The sequence below is a fragment of the Vigna angularis genome, chromosome 11 (genome assembly GCF_016808095.1).
Source record: "Vigna angularis cultivar LongXiaoDou No.4 chromosome 11, ASM1680809v1, whole genome shotgun sequence".
In the NCBI taxonomy this organism is placed as follows: Eukaryota; Viridiplantae; Streptophyta; class Magnoliopsida; order Fabales; family Fabaceae; genus Vigna; species Vigna angularis.
In genome coordinates this window covers 3277838-3297229 of record NC_068980.1, presented here as the reverse complement: position 1 = coordinate 3297229, position 19392 = coordinate 3277838, and the positions used below count along the sequence as shown (strand labels likewise).

The following is a 19392-nucleotide window of genomic DNA, read 5'->3' as shown; positions in this document are numbered from 1 at the left end:
TAATATCAATGATTAAATTTATAATTATTTCTATTTTTTATAGAAATCTATTTTTTTATGATTTTGAGACTTTAAATTAAAATACATTGAATTATGAAGTAATATGAATAATTTAAATTAAATTTGGTGTGAAATTTTAAAATAAACTAAGATTTTTTATGTGTATACAATTTTATTTAAGTAAATAGGTTTTGTAAATCTATTTTTAAATAAAAAAATTTACCTAAAAAGAAGGCATTAGCTTTTCCTATAAGGTCTTTATATTTCACTACTGTTTTTACTAAGGTACAGGTATTAATCACAGGGGTGTAGGAAGTAAAAGAAGATTTATTCTATAAATAATAGCAGAAAAGTATTTGGCGCCAATTTTGATAGTTGCAAGCACCACCATTGTTGCTCACTCCTTTCAGCCCTAGCTAGCTTCTTTCTTTCTCAATCTTTTACTCTTCAATGGCTGCAACTCCTTCCAAATGCAAATTACGATCTCAATCCGATGCTAAATCATCGCCGGCTGTAATCCCAAGCACTCCGCAAACCCTACATCTGCGCAGATCCCTACGCGCCAGGTCCCTCCTCTTCGATGCTCCCAAATCTCCCAATTCACCTTGTGAAATCTCCCTCACAACTCCCAAACGGAGAAATAAACGAATCAGCGATAATGTCGGGCATGATTCTGGCGAAGTCAAAGTCGCCACTAAAGAATCAGCTAAGACGAACGGTGCATCAAAGGAAAAGTATAGGAAGAGCTCAATTGAAGCTTTTCTCGCTCCGGTGACGCCGGCTTCTTCGGAGAAGACCTCAAAGAGGAAGAGGGAGGGTGAGAAGAAGGGTGTGGTTACCAGAGCTAAAAGGGGGAAATTTGAGAATGAAAAAAGGAGTTCAAAGTTCCCTGCTAGGCGCCAGTATTACAAAAAGGTGATTTTTGATGGGGGGGAGTTTGAAGTGGGGGATGACGTTTACGTCAAGAGGAGAGAAGATGCTGCATCCGATGATGAAGATCCCGAGGTTGAGGTGTGTAGGATGTGTTTCATGACAAACAATGAGGTCCTGATTGAGTGTGACGATTGTTTGAATGGGTTTCATTTGAAATGTCTGAAGCCTCCATTGAAGGATGTTCCTGAAGGGGATTGGATATGTGGGTTCTGTGACGCTCGGAGGATCGGTAAGGAGGTTCATCTTCCAAAGCCTCCGGTGGGTAAGAAAGTGGTTAGAACTTACAGGGAGAAACTTCTTTCCAGTGATTTGTGGGCTGCTCATATTGAAAGGTATGCAATGTCTTTTGTTGTGGAATTAGATACACTTGGATTGTATTTTCTTTTGTTAAATACTAATCAGGTTTGTGTCAATTGGGCATTTGAGTAGCATATGGAAAGAGTTAGACGGCAACTATCGGTGTCGGGTGCGTTGGTATACAATCCCGGAAGAGACTTCTGTAGGGAGGCAGCCTCATAACCTGAGAAGGGAGCTATACCGAACTAATGAGTTTGCTGACATTGAGGTACTAGGTTTTAGCTGTTGCATACCGATAGTAAATTGTTAATTTACATGAAGTTTTTTTAGTTGAACTTCCTGTCTATCGAGCTCAATATTTAATAAATTGAATCTAGCGCGTTCTTGTATTCTTTCATGGCTATTTTAAAAATTTCTGTAGCCTTTGGTCAGGCATAATGTTAAAGGTAGTAGGAACTTATCCTTCTTTACTTTATCATGTTCTCTCATATTTACGCAGATGGAATCTGTCCTTAGACATTGCTTTGTTATGACCCCTAAAGAATATGCTAACGCTAGCAATGAGGGAGATGATGTTTTCTTATGTGAATATGAGTATGACATCAATTGGCACAGTTTCAAACGTCTTGCTGATATTGACAATGAAAGAGAGGTAATCATGTCAGAGTAGTATCAAGATCATTCTCCCTAAAGAAAAGAGTTCACCATTTAACAGTTCTAGTATTGATGAGTTTATTCTTGTATGATAGAATGGTGAAGAGACCGACAGTGATGAAGACTGGGGCCTTGACAAGGAATCAGATTCTGATACAGATGAAGATGTTGGATATGAAGAAGAAAACACTAAAGACGGACTGTCTCAGCCATCAAAAGGCCACCACCTAGCTGCAGTATGGATATTATTGTGCATTTTGCAATATTTTTCATTTTAGTATTTGTGATTTCCTAAAGAAAACAAATGTGTGAGTGACACAGAATCTTCACAAGGGACGGTTCTTTGGACTTCAGAAGATAGGCACCAAAAGAATTCCACAGCATGTAAGGTCTCACAAACAGACCGATCTTGAGAGAGCAAAGGCTAAACTGTTGTTGGCATCACTACCTAAATCTTTACCTTGTAGAAACAAGTATGTTTAGGTTTGAAGATGAATTTCAATATCTTATATCTATCTGTCAGGTTATTAATAAAAAATGATTTTATTTAGAGAAATGGAGGAGATAACTACATTCCTCAAAGGTGCTATTTCTGACAATCAATGTCTGGGAGGTTGCCTCTACATTCATGGAGTTCCCGGAACTGGCAAGGTATCCTCGGTTGCTCTTCTATATTTCTTCTTGAGTGTACTATACAATTAGATAGGAACCTGGCTATCGCCAAACAATTCTTGCTTATTCCTTTTATCCATGTGTAACTACAGACAATGAGTGTACTATCGGTGATGAGGAGCTTGAAGGCAGAAGTTGATGCTGGAAACATCAAACCATACACATTTGTGGAGATTAACGGTTTGAAGTTGGCATCACCAGAAAATATTTATCGGGTAAAGTTCATGAAGTATATCATAATTTTTGTCTAGATAGTATAACATACATATTCCTTGGTTATTTTCTTATTGTTTTGATATTCTTTCAGGTCATATACGAGGCACTCAATGGACATAGGGTCAGCTGGAAAAAGGCTCTCCACTTGCTGAATGAGAGATTTGTAGAAGGAAAGAAAATCAGAGATGAGGCTGATCGACCTTGTATTTTGCTTATTGATGAACTCGATCTTCTAGTAACCAGAAATCAATCGGTAATCTACAAATCCTACTGCAGGAAACTTGTCACTAGGTACATTCTTTAAAATATGTAATGACATTGTGCTGAACATTTCTTTTTTCACAGGTTCTGTATAATATTCTTGACTGGCCTACTAAGCCACATTCCAAACTAATAGTCATAGGTAAGACAATGCTCTTTTGAATTGTTTTTTCAGTATTTTTATTTTCTAGTTTGCAGAAATAATTTGAAAAGTGAGCAAACAATAATCCAAATGATTACAACAACTCCATGCCTTTTGTGGATTGCACAAATTTATTCTTCAATACTAATGTAATCAATTCAGGGATAGCAAATACTATGGATCTTCCAGAGAAATTACTTCCTCGTATATCAAGCAGAATGGGAATTCAGAGGCTTTGCTTTGGCCCATATAATTTTCACCAGCTTCAAGAAATCATCTCAAGTCGCCTAAATGGAATTGATGTATTTGAAAAGCAAGCTGTAGAATTTGCTTCAAGAAAGGTTAGTCTCTGACATTTTGAAGATTGATTTTCTCTGATCTTTCATAAACAGTGGACACTTGTTTTTGGGATATAGTTTGTTGGTTAACATCCAAGATGGTGTTTGATTATTCAGGTTGCAGCTATCTCAGGAGATGCACGTCGTGCTTTGGAGATATGCAGACGTGCAGCTGAAATTGCAGATTATAGAATGAAGAAGTTAATTTCTAATCCTGATCTTGTTACTACAGGTATTTTAGCATGCCTTATATAAATTTTTCCTATCATTACTGTCATCACGGTAGAAATGTTTCCTGCGTTTTGAATTTTGTTAATTGAAGTTTGTATCGTGTGTTTAATGGTATGTTTTCTTCTGTGTTATTTTTGGGCATTGTCTACAATCTCAAGGAATATCTCATTTGAAGTCAATTTCTTCTAATTGTATTTGCATAATTGCAATGGTAATTGCAGTTGGAGAAATATTAACAGTTAGAGATATACTTAAATGCTTGCTTTTGGTTCGGTCCAGGCATATACTTAAATCATAAATCTTACGTTGATAGTTGATGACCTTCTAATGCATTTGTTGATGGCTAGTTAGTTAGATCATGGCTGTATAATCGCTTTGTCTACTCCATGCTTTACATAACAGCCCCTCCATCCTATATTATAAACATAACAATTAGAGTTTTGAACGTTTGGTCTCTGCTCAGAATTTGCATGTACATCGGTGCTTGATATTATCATGAAATTGTGAAAACCACATTAGTTCAATATATTGGTGGTGTTGCTAGGTCTGCATCCATGATATTGATTTACAAATCTGACTTTGTTCCATCTTGTCTTCTATAATGAAATGTCTGAATTACTTTTTAATCTAAACTATGATCATCAACCGCATGCATGAACTCCTTACTTTGTGTTCAGTCGAAGTGCTGCTGCCCACTAATTCATTTGCATATGCTCTCTAGGAAAGCTGCTTGTTGGAATGGTAGATGTTGAAGCAGCCATTCAAGAAATGTTCCAAGCACCTCATATTCAAGTGAGTTGAATTTTTCTATGTACTGCTTTATTTCTTAGTGCTTCTTGAAGTACCTTTATTTTAGTGAATGTTAGATGCTGCCATAGGGCATGGATAGTGAACGGAAGTCTTGGGACGTACATTCTATCTGTGACATCTGATACATTGTTGCTAGTGTAACTTGGACACACCATTACAAATAGCAAAATTGATCTATTTCTTCAATTGAAGATTATAACAAGAACGAATAACTTGTTCTGTTTTATATGATCGGGGTTAGAGTTATCAATAGAACAATTTGAATGTTGTTTTAATTTGTCATATACATGGGACCAATCATTATAGGACATAATAGGAAATCAATGTTAGCGCTGTTGTTTATATATAATCATATTTTCTCCCAAAATGCACGAGCTTAAATAATTAATACAATCGAAATCACCTTTTATACATTTGTTCATCTGGCCAAAAATGCTCACATTTTATACCGGTCTTTCATTTACCTCATTATTTCTTTTTGAAGATGATGAAAAGCTGTTCCAGATTGAGCAAAATTTTCCTGACAGCTATGGTACACGAGCTTTATAACACAGGAATGGGGGAAACCACTTTTGAAAAGGTAAGCTCCTGATTTTGTTTTCGTTTGCATTCTGACCATACTCGTATAGTTCACCTTTAAATCTCAGTCAACAGGTATTCATCTGAACAAAATTACTTCTAGTATTTTTAACGCATGCATATTTGACAAGTTATGAAATGTAGGGGCCTTGGAGGTTTTATATTACGATATTCACTTTCTCATTCGAATATGATTTATTAAAAGTATATGATTTATTAAAAGTTCATTTGATTGTTATTGTAGCCGATAACCTTTGTGACAGAACTTAGAATCTCTATTCAAAATTAAAGTTTCACTTTGGTAATTCATATGATAAAGGTTTGTAAAAGATTACAATATCTCCAATTTTTATCAAAGAGCATACAAAGTTATATGAATCTGATTCTAAGTTTTTGCTCTATTCTTTCACCAATGCTATGTTCTACCATGCTATTCCCTTCCCCAAATCTATGACCATGAAAATTGAAATAAAAGGTCCATTTGTATTGCCTCCTTACTTAGTGTTGTTTTACTTTGCAATGCAGTTGGCAACGAGGGTTTCATGCCTATGTATCAGCAACGCAGAAGTTTTTCCTGGATATGATACTCTGCTGCAAGTGGGGTAAGACTTTTGTTGTATTTTCTTGCTGCCTTCATTCTACTTGAAATGACATTAATATCCGAAGACAATATTGAACTGCAGGCAGGCTAAGTGTATGTGATTCATGCTAACATGTTTTTATTCCTTTCTTTTTCTGCAGCTGTAAGCTAGGTGAATGCAGGATTATTTTATGTGAAGCAGGCTCCAAGCACAAGTTGCAAAAATTGCAGCTTAATTTTCCCAGGTTAGTTTTCAAAGGTCATAATTTCTTCAGCTGATTCTGCTCAAGCAAATGACAGGATTATCCTGCAGTTTTGACCTGAAAACTATTTTGCCTTCTTTTACATGTGATGTGAGTCATAGTTCTATGTTTAGCAGTCCATTAATCAAGGAATCAACCTTTTCAAATGATTGTTTTAGACATAAATTTCTTATCTATTTATTTAAGAGCTACATATAAGCTGCTTTCTTTGATTTGACTAGTTTAATTTCACCTGGCAGTGATGATGTGGCCTTTGCGCTGAGAGACTGCAAAGATCTACCTTGGCTGTCAAAGTATCTAATGTAGGAAAATGAGAATTACAAAATAGTTCAACATTCTCATCTTTTACCCAAGGTTGTCTGATTGATTCCTGGGCAAGAAGTCACAACATTTGTTTAGACTACTTTATTCTTTAGTGAGTCGTCCAGTGCTAAGGGAGATTAATCAGACTCACAAATTTACCTCCTGTTATAAGAAAAGAATTAGGTTTTTATACAAATTTTGCTCACAGTTTATTTTTAAATTCATAATAACTTAAAGATTTCATTGTCTGATAATTTAAAATTTTGCTCACAGTTTATTTTTAAATTCATAATAACTTAACGATTTCATTGTCTGATAATTTAAAATGATTGAACTTTTGATGTTCAATGAAAATATTAGCATTTTTTTTTTCATAAGTTTAGTTATTTGTTTATTCATTTTATTTTATTGTTATTGAAAGTTCAGCTGGTATCTTAAAATTGGAGCAGTTTAATTCTATAAAATCAATCTAATCCTTTCATGAATTGTAATTAAAAAATGTAAGAAATTATGGTTGACAAATCATTCTATTTTTATTTCATGAAAATCAATAAGTAAATACTATTTGATGTCTCTGACATGCCTGTATTGGTAGGAATATGATTAGATCATGATATAATAAAAACAAGTAGAATAATCAGGAAGTGTTCAATTTTTTTATAAATCCCCCAAGTAGAATTATTAAAAATCATTCAATTTTTTAGTAAATCATCGAAGCAAATTACTCGTAAAATTATATTGTTAATCTTTATATTTATCATTTATTTCGTTTTCTTGCCCCCAATACTACTTAAGTTTTGGTAATTCGATCTATCTTAACAATCGAACTTGTAATTACGAAAAACAATCGAACTTGTAATTACGAAAAGAGGGAGACACTGCTACTAGATGTTTCATTTATTTTTGTTCCTCTGCAACTAGATGTTTCATTTATTTTTGTTACTGTAATAAAAATTAATTCTTGGGGATTGGGTCAGATTCTAGATGATATGTGTTTCAGTTGACACGGCTATATTTTTTAAAATAACCATTTTATGTTTTGTAAAGATGACTTTTGAATTATTTGATTTAAACTTTTTTCGAAATATATTTTTTAGAATTTTCAGAACAGAATTTTTAAAATGAGCTTTCTAAAATATATATAATCTTTCAGAAAGAGCCCTTTTGAAATTAGATTTTTAAAACATTCTGAATTGTAGGAAATGGATTAAAAATTTCAAATCTATCATTCAAAACAGCTGCTACGGAAAATGAACAATTGAACAGTGCATTTCCCATACCTCCTAAATATCAAATATACTAATTTCTTTATTTTTATTTTCATATTGTTTTTACTTTCATATTGTTTTTATTTCTCTCTAAACAAATACATTTTTAAAGTTATTAATAAAAATAACAAAAAACCAGTTTTAACAAATAAAATTTTCAATTAAATATATAATTAACAGAACATCATTCTCGTAAGCTTTCCTTCTATCAACGAGGACAAGGTAAAAAATTATTTAAACTTTAAAAAGACCATATATACAACTTTTTAAAAGATGAAAATAATACAATTTTTTCAAACCCATGATAGAAAAAAATGATTTTCATTCTATAATACTTACTAATTATTTAATGGAATGCTACTTGTCTGACTATTCTAAATTTTCATTCTTTACACAAGGCTGATTAAGGAGAAACGCATTTGGGATAAACTCAGTATGTATTGACAAGAGTTAAACCTATGAACTCAGTATGTATTGACAAAAGTTAAACCTATGCCGATTAAATTTGTGGGTGCAGTTGCAGAGTATTTTGACATATAATGCACATTGACCAGGCCCTAGAAATATATCTTTTAAGTTTTTGGTAAGGATGATGAAGAAGTTTTTTGCCATAGCGATCGCCCTAAAATGGAATTTCCATGTACTCTGAGGTATGCATCATTTAACCTGCCCAACACAATCAAAGATCTGTCAGAAACATTCAAGAAGCAAAGATGGTGGTGATGTGTACAGTAGAAGTATTTAGTGTCCCAAATTCTACCAATTTAGATTTAGATTCTGTTTTGGATTTTTCTGTGATATTCATCTGTTATGTCTTCAAAATACTGTTGAATGCTGATTTTAAGGTTTTAAAATATATTAATTTTTTTTTTAAATATCAATGTATTTTGAAAACAAGGTAGATAATAACACAAATTCCATCAGAGAATCTAAACTCCAACTTTTACAATAAAAGAGGAATAATTAATTACTTCTCAACATCAGACATTGCCGAGGGATCATACAATTCCTCCCTTGGTTCCATGGTAGGTGCAGGCATACCAGTTGGGTCTTGAGCACCTCCAACCTAAAAATAAACAATCAATAAAATAGTTCTCAGCACAGGAATCAATGCATTATACAAAGTACACTAAATTTAAAATTAAATGGATTACCTGTTGGGGATACTGTTGATAGCCACCATATGTATTCAATAAAGGGTCTTGAGCAGCCCCATAACCATATGTTTCATAACCCTGCCCATATCCATAGTAGGCATTCCATTGACTTGGATCCATCTGTTGTCCCCACCCACCAGATAAGTCCTACAACAATTTATTATAAATTATATTATAGTTAAAACTTGTAATAATTACATATTTTTAAATAGAAATTGTATTTCAGTATGAGACAAGGCTTTTTTATTTGCTGATAATATGTTTTAAAATATTGAATTCAATTTAGATTTTTTTTTTTAAAAAGAGTGACTTGGGATGATTAAGACGAAAATTATTTTGGACTAATTAAAATATCAAATCAAATTTAATATTAAAATTAAGAAATATATAAGAAGGAAACAAAAAATATTTAATTGTTTAATACATACAAACAAGGATAAGCCTTGTTACTCAAAGAGAGTGAGAATAACTCCAAAAAAGTAATCTCATTTAACAATACAACTCTTGATGCTATCATCCTTCATTTATAACTCCTAAAAATGTTTTCATTCAAGGATGATGATTCAGATTTACAACATAAGAGGAGTAAATGTTCAGGTAAAAGCTAATATAGAAAGATCTAATACCTTAATAACAAACATAAACAATCGCCAAACACATTTGATGAAACATTATTTTGTCATCCTCCAAATACATAAATACTCTCCCAAATTAGATCGACATGACAGTTTGCAGTTTTAACCAACCCTATAGTAACAATATCTGCACATGATTTAATACAATATGATTTTTATTTCATTCTTTTCTACCAGTCCATTTAAAAGTTCTCAAAATCCATCTCATCAGGCATTCACACATCACCATCATCTTCACAATATAACAGATGTTAAGGAGAATCTAAAACCATGCAGGGGTGCCATATTAACAACCTAGATATTTTGAAAGACTATACACATTGTAATGCTTAATGTATCACAAATGGACCAGGCTACAGCATGAAAACCTTTAAATACAAAAAAAAAAATCATATAGAAAGGGGGCATTTCTAAAAGAAAAATCACCTGTCTAGCTGCTAGGGTCCTACCCCAAGAAATCCTGACCACTTGTTGGCCTATCATCATTCCCTGCGTTCTCTGAATAACTTCTTCAGCTGATGCTCTGCAACAGAAACAAGATATGGGAAGGGTAAACACAACTACCAGTGTGTAATACAATAAAATACAATCAATATATGAAAAACATGACAATTATTTGTTTCAAACTAAAACATGTTTAAAAAGACTAGGGAAATAGAAGAAAACCTAGTTCTAAATTGAACAAAGCCACATCCCTTGCCCGGCGGAATTTTAACAGAGACAATTTCTCCAAATTGCAGAAAGTTTTGCTTCAATTCCTCCTCAGACACATTAGGATCCAAATTACCAACAAAAATCTGCAAAAGAAATCATGTCAGTGAAACATTGCCCTGACAAAGAAAATCACACACATAAATATAATATAAACACGTATATGTGGATATATTTTATTATTTGGTCCATCTTTTGCACAACTAACTCACGGTAGTGTTATTAACATCATACTCCGGAGGTTGAACTTGAACCGGCGCAGTGTAAGCCGGAGCCTGGAACACAGGTTTGGTGAAAGGCGCAGGCTCGGCGGCGTAACTACTGGTGCTTTTCTTGGGCGTGGCGGCACTAATGCGCATGGCTCTAGTGGAGCAATAAACCCCGTTCATCTCGGTCATGGCGCGGTTGCGTTCGTTCTCGTCGGAGAATTTGACGAAGCCGTAGCCCTTGGAGCGGCCCGTGTTGGGATCCGTGACGACCTTGGCGCCGCGAATGGAGTGGTAGTGGGCCCGGAAGGTTTCTTGGAGAAGATAGTCGGTTACGTCGGGCGCAAGATCGCCCACGAAGATGGAGTATTCTGGGCCCGCATCGGGCCTGCGCTCACCGATGCCGAAAGAGGCCCAATTGAGCCTGAAGGTTTGTTCGGTGCCGGGCATTTGCATGCCGTTGTAGGTCTGGAGTACGCGCTCCGCTGCCTCGTGGGAAACAAACTCGACGAAACCGTAACCCTCGGGTTGGCCCGTCATCTTGTTGCGGATGATCTTGATGGAAAGAACCTCGCCGGTGTGGGCGAAACAGTGGCTGAGGTACGCCTCGTCCACCCAATACTGCAAATCCCCAATCCATAGGGTTCTCACTTCCTCGATTGTCGAAGGTTGGCGGTACCCCTGCGACGCTGCCGCCGCCGCCATCGTTCCTCTGCTCTGCCTCCTCTCCGATACCACTGTAAGGAAGAACACCGCACACTCTCTGTTATTGGATTTTCTTATTTTTGTTTTAAAAGAAAATATTAACTAAACACTACTTCTTACATGCTTTCTTATACATGCAGTATTATATTATTTATATTTATTTATATAAAATAAATAATATGATTTTGTCTTCAATTTATTTGTTAAATAACAAGAGCTACTATTTATTCCTCTTTTTATGAGTAAATGTTATGTGATAACCACGTCCGGTTATAAAATTTAACTGAATTATTACACTATCCTTAAATAGTTTAGAAATAAATTACACTAAATTATTGTTTTTAAAGGACGAATTTCATTTTAAGTTGAAAAATTGATAATTAATTATATTTTTGTATATTTAAAGATTACATCATGTTAATTTTTGTATACATTTATATTTTTAGAACAAAATAATTAAATATTTTTATGAAGGTATAAATAAATGAGATTTAAAGGGCATTGGGATTTTTTCAAAGAATAAACTCAATAAATCTAAAAGCCAATGTTACATTCAACTTGAAATTTTAAAACTTAGGGTTTATTGATATGTTTTTTACAGTTGTTACTCGACTTTCTCACCTATTTTTTAAGTTTTCATTTTATATTTATATTCTTAATAAGAATTTTTCATTTTTATTCAACTTAGTAATTTTAAAATTTAATTTTAGTATTATATATTATAAAAATTTGGAAGACATTGATGCTTTTTTTATTTAATGAAATGCAAAGTACATTATTAATGCATAAACAGAAAAAAAAAAAAAAAAGAGAGTCAAACAATCAAAAGTTGAAGAACAAAATCATTTCTAATTTTCTTTTTACAATAATAAATGAAGTGAATGATTCTTTATACAATGAACAATTCCTAATTTTGACTATCATAATTACAAACTATTGATCCGTGTATTTTAGAAATCAATATCTTTCCTAAAAAAGTTCAACAAAAAAATATCAAAATTTAGTTTATAAAAGAAGCGTTTATTTAAATTAGTATTTTTCATTTGGAATTTTCTTATGATTTAATTACAGCTTCACTTTTAATCCATTGAGTTTCTTATGTAATAATCTATAACCTTTCGAATTTCTTTTACTATATCTTAAGTGGTTTTAACTATTTTAGTCGCTACAGTTATATAGACTTTGTTTTCTTTTATACTTAAAAATAATCATTTAATCCTTTTCAACATAAATTTAGTTTTGTTATATACTTTTAATCTTTTATAGAATTTATAAGTCTAAATATGTATATGTAACTATTAAAATAAGTATTTTTAAATACACAAACTAAAAATAAATATTATTTTAACTGTACAGATCAAATGAATAATTAAACCACTATTTTCTCTTCCATCTAATTATTTTTAAAACCTAAACGACTTGAATAATCCTAAAACTAAATCTTGAATACCATTATACATGAATAGTTAGGGGTGGCCAAATAGAACTGAACTACACTGTATTACTAAAATATGTACTAAACTAAAAACTAATTTGTCTAAACTGAACTGAGCTATAAAACAGTTCAGACAAACTCAATTGAACTGTTTTTTGTTTTATCAAACTGGACTGAACTGAACTATACTAAATTGTACTAAACTACAGTATAAACTAAACTGAACTACTAAGTATACTAATTTTAAATTACAATATAAACTAAACTGAACTACTAACTATACTAATTTTAAACCACAATATAAACTAAACTGAACTACTAACTATACTAATTTTAAACTGAATTATACTAATTTTAAACTGAATTGTACTAGTTTTTAAACTGAATGGTACTAGTTTTTAAACTAAATAGTATAACAATACATATTCTTTTTAATTGAAATTTATTTTAATATTTATTTTATTTTATTTATAAGTGTCTTACAAATTAACTTTTTAATTATTTGATATTATTATTTTCTATTTTATTTATATTTCTTTTATTATTATATGTGTATGGAAATTATTTTATTATTTATTTATTTATTTTATTTTATTTTTTATTTTTATTTTTTTATTTATGTTTATTTTGTCATGAATATTATTTTACTTTTATATTTATTTTTTTAATTTTTAATTTATATTTTTTTTGTTTTATATGTGTATATAATTTATTTTATCATTTTATCTACTTATTTTATTTTAAAATAATTTTTTATTTATATTTATTGTGTTCCATCGTAAAATTGTTTTATTAATCAATTATTTATTATTTATATTTTATTATGTAAAAATTAAACTAATATTTATTAATTATTATAATATAATAAAAGATGATACTAGAAAAGTTACTTTTAATAAACGTTTGTTAATTTTTTTGTCATTTGATATTTCTATAATATTAATTATTTTTGCTACATTACTATGTTTTTATGATATTTCATTGTATATTCATTTAATAAAATTTAACGTTAAAAAATATATTTTAGTTTTAGTATGTAAAATACTATCATTTAAAAATAATAATATTGATATTTATTTTAAAGTAAGTTGCTTTTTAAAATAAATAGTTATTTTAATGTATGCGCTTACACACATTTTAATATCATTAAAAGTTTTTTTAACATATTTTTACATATTTAATAATATGTTAAAGAATATAATATATTACTTAATCATTTAATAAAATTAAATTTAAAAAAATATATTTTACTTTTATTACTTAAAATAATATTATTTAAAAAGTAATATATGTTTATTGATAAAAAAATATAAAAATTTGTCATAAAAAAATTTTGTCTTAAAAAATTCATTATTAATTTTTTATTTGAACGGTTTCTTTTATTAATATTTTATTATTAAATAACGTTTTCTTAGCAAGCAATTGAACGGGAATTAGAAAAGAGTAAGAGAAAAGAGTAGATACAGTTCTCACAGTTAACTGAACCGAAACTGTTATACGTTCAGTTTTTAAAAACTAAACCATAAAATAATATTCTGAACTTTTAGTAAAAGTTGATCAATTTTTTTAAATATAATATAATATAGTTAATTATAATACAATACATATTAATTATTTTTGCACATAAATATAATATAGTTAACTATGAATAGTGCTATGTTTCACCATAAAAAAGTGTTCTCAAATTTTCGTATGAATTTATCGGTGAAAGTTGTTTCACTGATTCCATTGTCAAGAATTCAATTCACGTGGAAGATATAAAATAGAAGTCATTAACAATTTAGAGGAGAACGTGTCATCATCATGAGAAATTTTAAAATATATAGTGATTGTACTTTTATTTAAAATAATTATTATCAATCCTAATTCGAATTCCATTCTTGATATCAGATATTAAAATTTATTAAAGTGATATTTGTTGTTGGTTGAATATGTTATTTTACTTGTTATCGAGTTATTGGACAATTTATTATTATCTAGATTCGTATACCTCAGTGTAAAAGGTACGTTAAAAGTTTTATATTAATTAAAAATAAAACTAATTTATAATATATATAAGTGATGTAAACTTGATTTTATAAACTAGTAGAATTAAATTAGATTTAAACTTTATAACTTGTTTTAATTGATTTATTAGATGTTTCTAATGTTTGGATCCAAGATCTAAAAGTCTGATTTTAGAATTTAAAATTATATTATTTATTTTTCTTACACAAAAGTATTTTAATATAATTTATTACAGAAAACACCTACTACATGTATTTTTTATACTATATTTTGATTTGTAGTTATCTCTTTAACGATAGAATATCCTGGTTTATTCGTCCACGTGCTTTAAATAACTTATTCTACATCAGAAACTAAAGAAGCGCAACTGAGGAATTTCACATGGTGCTTGCTGATTTAGTTTTCATTTGTAACGATACTTATGGCTATTTTATTGGTCCTTAATCCACAACCCGATTCATTCAACAACTTCACACAACTATTCATCTCTAACAAAAATCTAAATTTCATACCAAATTATTTTCTTCTCATCTCAATTTTTGTTTTCTCTGTAGCAGAGAAACCATGGCGTTCCCAGCTACCATTGTTATTCTTCCTTTAGGCATTATTTTCATCCTTTCTGGCCTAATTGTAAATATGATTCAGGTAATATATTATTCCTCTTTTTGTTTTTTATCTCATAATAGCCTTTGCATCTTAATGTTGATAGCGATCTCTTTAGCATTTAATGCAATTAATCTGCATGAGCATTGATCCGTATATAACAAAACAAAACTGACTCAGAAATTATGAAACATTACAGTGTGGGATGCGATGTAGGAGTCTCTGATACTTTTTTGAGCAAGAGATTCTTAGTCCTTTGTTGTGTCATACATTTATTTTCTTCTTTTAAGGAATATACTGTTTCTGTATGTACTGGAATATCTTCAAGGAAAGAAACAGCAAAAATTGCTTGGCTATAGGGCTTAATTTACAAAATCGCACTTTTTTATTTGAACTTTTGGTTTGTTCATTGTTTCACCTAATGCCATCATGAATGTATGCATTTGTAGGCTATCTTCTTCATCTTTCTCCGTCCTATTTCAAAGAACTGTTACGGAAGAGTAAACAAATTGCTCACAGAATCACTGTGGTTGGAGCTCATATGGCTAATTGATTGGTGGGCTGGAATCAAGGTGCTTAGTTATCTTAATTCTATGTATATTTGCAATTAATTCTGATCGGGAAGTGAGTCTAAGTGCAAACGAAGATTTATGTTGAAACGTCAATTTCTTATGCGGATTAGATTCATATTTCATTGGATTGGTTGTATTTTTCGAGTGATCTTTTGTTGAAAAACGCTCTGAAATTGGGTATTTTTAATAACTCATTCAATAAACACAAAGAAATACAATTAAAAAACACTGAAGAAGGCTTGTCGGATAGTATTCCATCATCTTTCTTCGTTAGACCAATGAATTCTAACCCTCATGCTTGTTTTGTTTGTTAGTAATTATTGAAAACACCAATTATCTTACTGCAACTGAAATTTATGAATAATGATGGTCTTAACTTATAAGAGGAAGCTGAAAATAAGCAAAAAAGTGTAATGTAAATGTTATCACAGCACAGGGAAAGAGAAAAGATACTGTATTTGTATCTTTCTTTTGACATGATAACGATTTATGTAGAGCATATTAGTGTCACTGTCTCATTATCCACACTACGGTCTAACTAGTTGACTCTCTGGATTGATTGCAGATTGAACTACACACAGATTCAGAAACTTTTCAATTAATGGGTAAGATGATAGCTTAAGTACTAAAGAATCGTTGTTTTACTTATTTATATATTTATCTGTTGCTTTATTTATTTGTATTTTCATTCTGTAGTTGAAAAAAGTATATCTCACAAAATTTCTTTTTCATCTGGGGAAATTACAGGCAAAGAAAATGCACTTGTCATCTGCAACCACAGAAGTGACATTGATTGGCTTATTGGATGGGTCTTGGCTCAGGTGCCTATTTTTCCTAAGTTATTAGAATGAATAAAAGTATGTCGTTTAGTTATGTTACCAGTAAATTACGTCCTTGCTTTTGGAATATTTTGATTGAACACACAAGATTTATTTGTGACAGCGCTGTGGTTGCCTTGGTAGCACTGTAGCCATTATGAAGAAAGAAGTCAAATATCTTCCTGTGAGTTTCTGGAAATCCTTCTTTCTTTGATCTTTATAAATTACGAATTTTATCAAGGCTTTTTCTTTTTTGCCTTAAACTGCTTCATGCAGAAAATTCTCAATCATTAACATTAACTTGAAATGGAGCTTTCCTGGAAAATAAATAAGTGATTATGTTGTAGGAATTAAGCAGGAAATCTTGTAAGTTCTTGCATAATGCAAGATCAATCCAAAGTGCTTCCTAATCTTGCTCATATTATATCATGTAGCAGAACTGATTTGTTCTACTCCAGAACCCTTAAGTGTTCAAGCACGAGAAAACACAAACAACTTTAAATTTTGGAATTAAATATATTTTTGTTCTTTAAACTTTGACTCAAAATTGAAATTCGTTTCTGTCTCAAACTTTAATAAATTTTAGTCTTCAAACTTTAAAAATGAATAAATATCCTCCTAATTCAACTATGTTAAATTTTTTTACATTATTAAACGCGTTTCAAGATAACATTTGAGTTGTTTAGGTGAATTTAATAAATTTTAACTCAAATGTCTAACTTAAAATCCTGTCTAGCAAATCCAAAAAAGTTAACTTCATTAGTTTAGAATGATTATAGTTATTAATTTTTAAAATTTCAATACCAAAATGTATCAAAATGGAAACAAAAACAAATTTCAATTTTGCATCTAAATTTAAAAACTAAAATCATATTTAACCTTAAATTCTTAAAGGCTTACCCTCTTGACAAATTAATGCCACTTAATATGACCCTGAATAATTACATGGCATATATGCAGGTTCTAGGTTGGTCAATGTGGTTTGCTGAATATATATTTCTAGAAAGAAGCTGGAAAAAAGATGAAACATCACTGAAGGTATATCTAAGCAATTTCTAATGTACATATGCAACTTTTATCCCTAGCATTTGGATTTATACATGTCTTGACTTCTATGTGGCAGTCAGGTTTTGAGCATCTAGAGCACATGCCTCTGCCTTTTTGGTTGGCCCTTTTTGTTGAAGGAACTCGTTTCACACAGACAAAGCTCTTACAGGCTCAAGAGTTTGCTGCTTCCAAAGGGTTGCCAACACCTAGAAACGTTTTGATTCCTCGTACTAAGGTGACCAAAGTTGGTGATTAGTATATTAGGAGATCACACTGATATATTATAATCTATATCCTCTTTCGTTGCAACAAATTTTCCTGATATACTACAATTTTAATGTCCATTTTTGTGTTGATGTTATATAATTCATGCAGAAAATCTTAAGATGACAATAATTGATGTTAATGCTGACACCATAAGTTTCTATTAACACGTTTTGGTTGTGTTTTTTCTGATATCAATATTTGTTCAGGGTTTTGTCACAGCAGTTAACAACCTTCGAACATTTGTTCCAGCCATTTATGATTGTACATATGCAGTTCCAAAAAGTGAGGCTTCACCTACTTTGTTGAGAATATTTAAAGGTTTTTCTTGTTCGGTAAGCCAACTGAAAACCTTGACAAAAGCTAAATGAGAGGAAATACACAAAGCTATTTCAGTTATACAATATTGTTGCTATTTCTCTACTACGATTCCATCATTATTTTTATTCATTCAAACTCTTGAATATACTATACTCACACGAATGTGAATGATTTTCTTCTAATTTTTATTGTACTAAAAATACACACAATCGTAAGGAAACACAACACATATAGATTTCCGTAAATGATAAGATATTGTTGAATATGATGTGAAACTTTGTATGTATTCTAACAATAACTATATCAGCTTTTATATCATGAATGATCGCTCGACTATCTGATTGATTTTTTTGGAGTCATAGACCAAAAGGATTGTCCAGTTCTTAACGTGACTGACAGTCATATTATACAAAAATCAATAAATCTTTCATCTTTTTTTTGCCTATTAATACTCCTAACAAAAAAAACTACCACAGTTCGTTCGATTTTACACAGGTGAAGGTTCAAATTAAGCGCCAGAAAATGGTGGAACTTCCAGAAACAGACGATGGCATTGCACAGTGGTGCAAAGACGCATTTGTTGCCAAGGTATCACGAATTTCTAAAATTAAGTTTTTCTTTGGTGATTCTCATAGTTGCTTTTACAATTCTTACATGAGCGCACACACTTTTGTACAACTCAACTCAAATATTCAGGTTCTTAAACCTTTTCTATAATCAATGATAATCGTGCAAACTCTGTTTTGTAAACAACCAGGATGCTATGCTCGAGAAATATAACACTACAGAAATGTTTAGTGACCAAGAACTTCAACAAATTCATCGGCCTAAAATATCTATTTTGGTAAGATGCCAGTACAACAATATGCCATGTTTTCTTTTCTTAAGAATTCAAGATGATATGATATTTTAAACGGGTTTGTTTATAGTCTCAGGTATATGGTAATGTTAGAAGATAAAAGCAATTCATTTAGAGTATACAAATGGGTGCAGAACTCATCTTACATGAGATTGAATTAAACTTAGCATTTTGCCATGTTTTGGATTTATGCAGGTTATGTTTTGTTGGTTCTGTCTTCTAGGGTTTCTTCTGTATGAATTCTTCCATTGGACCTCACTACTCTCTTCGTGGCAAGGCATCATGTTAACAGTGGTTTTCTTGGTCCTGGTCATAGTTATCATGGAAATCTTAATACATTCGTCTGAATCAGAGCGTTCTAAACCCAAGCTTTTACCCACACGAGACCCCTTGAAGCAGAACCTTCTCCACCCATGAGCGATTCAGCGCATGTTTCTTCATTTTTTATCAGATTTTCTTTGCTTCACACCTGTATATATTATTACTATCATTTTTCTGTTTTTAA

General features: G+C 31.1%; 3 protein-coding genes and 1 non-coding gene across 4 annotated transcripts; 3 read left to right on the top strand and 1 right to left on the bottom strand.

Moving 5' to 3' along the window:
* Positions 1–354: 354 nt before the first annotated feature.
* Positions 355–6522, top strand: LOC108333076 (origin of replication complex subunit 1A). The gene is made up of 16 exons (XM_017568407.2): positions 355–1265; positions 1363–1498; positions 1730–1882; positions 1980–2120; positions 2206–2357; positions 2436–2535; positions 2649–2771; positions 2864–3025; positions 3118–3175; positions 3338–3516; positions 3631–3745; positions 4466–4536; positions 5039–5134; positions 5659–5735; positions 5875–5958; positions 6216–6522. The coding sequence occupies exons 1-16, from the start codon at positions 451–453 to the stop codon at positions 6280–6282; spliced, it is 2529 nt and encodes an 842-aa protein (XP_017423896.1). The 5' UTR covers positions 355–450; the 3' UTR covers positions 6283–6522.
* Positions 1790–1867, top strand: LOC128194871 (small nucleolar RNA snoR28). Its single transcript, XR_008246320.1, has one exon. It is a non-coding gene; the product is annotated as a small nucleolar RNA snoR28 (small nucleolar RNA).
* A 1443-nt stretch (positions 6523–7965) lies between the features above and the next one.
* LOC108333358 (polyadenylate-binding protein RBP47B') lies at positions 7966–11078 on the bottom strand. The gene is made up of 6 exons (XM_017568775.2): positions 10263–11078; positions 10006–10136; positions 9766–9862; positions 8702–8851; positions 8519–8613; positions 7966–8213 (listed from the first exon to the last, which is right to left on the bottom strand). Exons 1-6 carry the CDS (start codon positions 10959–10961, stop codon positions 8120–8122), a joined length of 1266 nt encoding a protein of 421 aa, XP_017424264.1. The 5' UTR covers positions 10962–11078; the 3' UTR covers positions 7966–8119.
* A 3739-nt stretch (positions 11079–14817) lies between these two features.
* On the top strand, positions 14818–19392 carry LOC108333359 (1-acyl-sn-glycerol-3-phosphate acyltransferase 3). Its single transcript, XM_017568776.2, has 11 exons — positions 14818–15048; positions 15456–15578; positions 16144–16183; positions 16326–16399; positions 16521–16580; positions 17357–17434; positions 17520–17678; positions 17917–18042; positions 18524–18616; positions 18786–18872; positions 19083–19392. Exons 1-11 carry the CDS (start codon positions 14968–14970, stop codon positions 19302–19304), a joined length of 1143 nt encoding a protein of 380 aa, XP_017424265.1. The 5' UTR covers positions 14818–14967; the 3' UTR covers positions 19305–19392.

What these genes read in the sequence shown, in the direction of transcription:
- LOC108333076 (XM_017568407.2), top strand. Translation starts at nt 451, where the DNA reads ATGGCTGCAACTCCTTCCAAATGCAAATTACGATCTCAATCCGATGCT. An exon ending in TTCCAAACTAATAGTCATAG is followed by an intron (nt 3,176 to 3,337) that starts GTAAGACAATGC and finishes TAATCAATTCAG; the next exon opens with GGATAGCAAATACTATGGAT. An exon ending in GATACTCTGCTGCAAGTGGG is followed by an intron (nt 5,736 to 5,874) that starts GTAAGACTTTTG and finishes CTTTTTCTGCAG; the next exon opens with CTGTAAGCTAGGTGAATGCA.
- LOC108333358 (XM_017568775.2), bottom strand. Translation starts at nt 10,961, where the DNA reads ATGGCGGCGGCGGCAGCGTCGCAGGGGTACCGCCAACCTTCGACAATC. An exon ending in TTTGTTCAATTTAGAACTAG is followed by an intron (nt 9,863 to 10,005) that starts GTTTTCTTCTAT and finishes TTTCTGTTGCAG; the next exon opens with AGCATCAGCTGAAGAAGTTA. An exon ending in GCAATGTCTGATGTTGAGAA is followed by an intron (nt 8,214 to 8,518) that starts GTAATTAATTAT and finishes TGTGTTGGGCAG; the next exon opens with GTTAAATGATGCATACCTCA.
- LOC108333359 (XM_017568776.2), top strand. Translation starts at nt 14,968, where the DNA reads ATGGCGTTCCCAGCTACCATTGTTATTCTTCCTTTAGGCATTATTTTC. An exon ending in TAATTGTAAATATGATTCAG is followed by an intron (nt 15,049 to 15,455) that starts GTAATATATTAT and finishes ATGCATTTGTAG; the next exon opens with GCTATCTTCTTCATCTTTCT. An exon ending in TTTTGATTCCTCGTACTAAG is followed by an intron (nt 17,679 to 17,916) that starts GTGACCAAAGTT and finishes ATATTTGTTCAG; the next exon opens with GGTTTTGTCACAGCAGTTAA.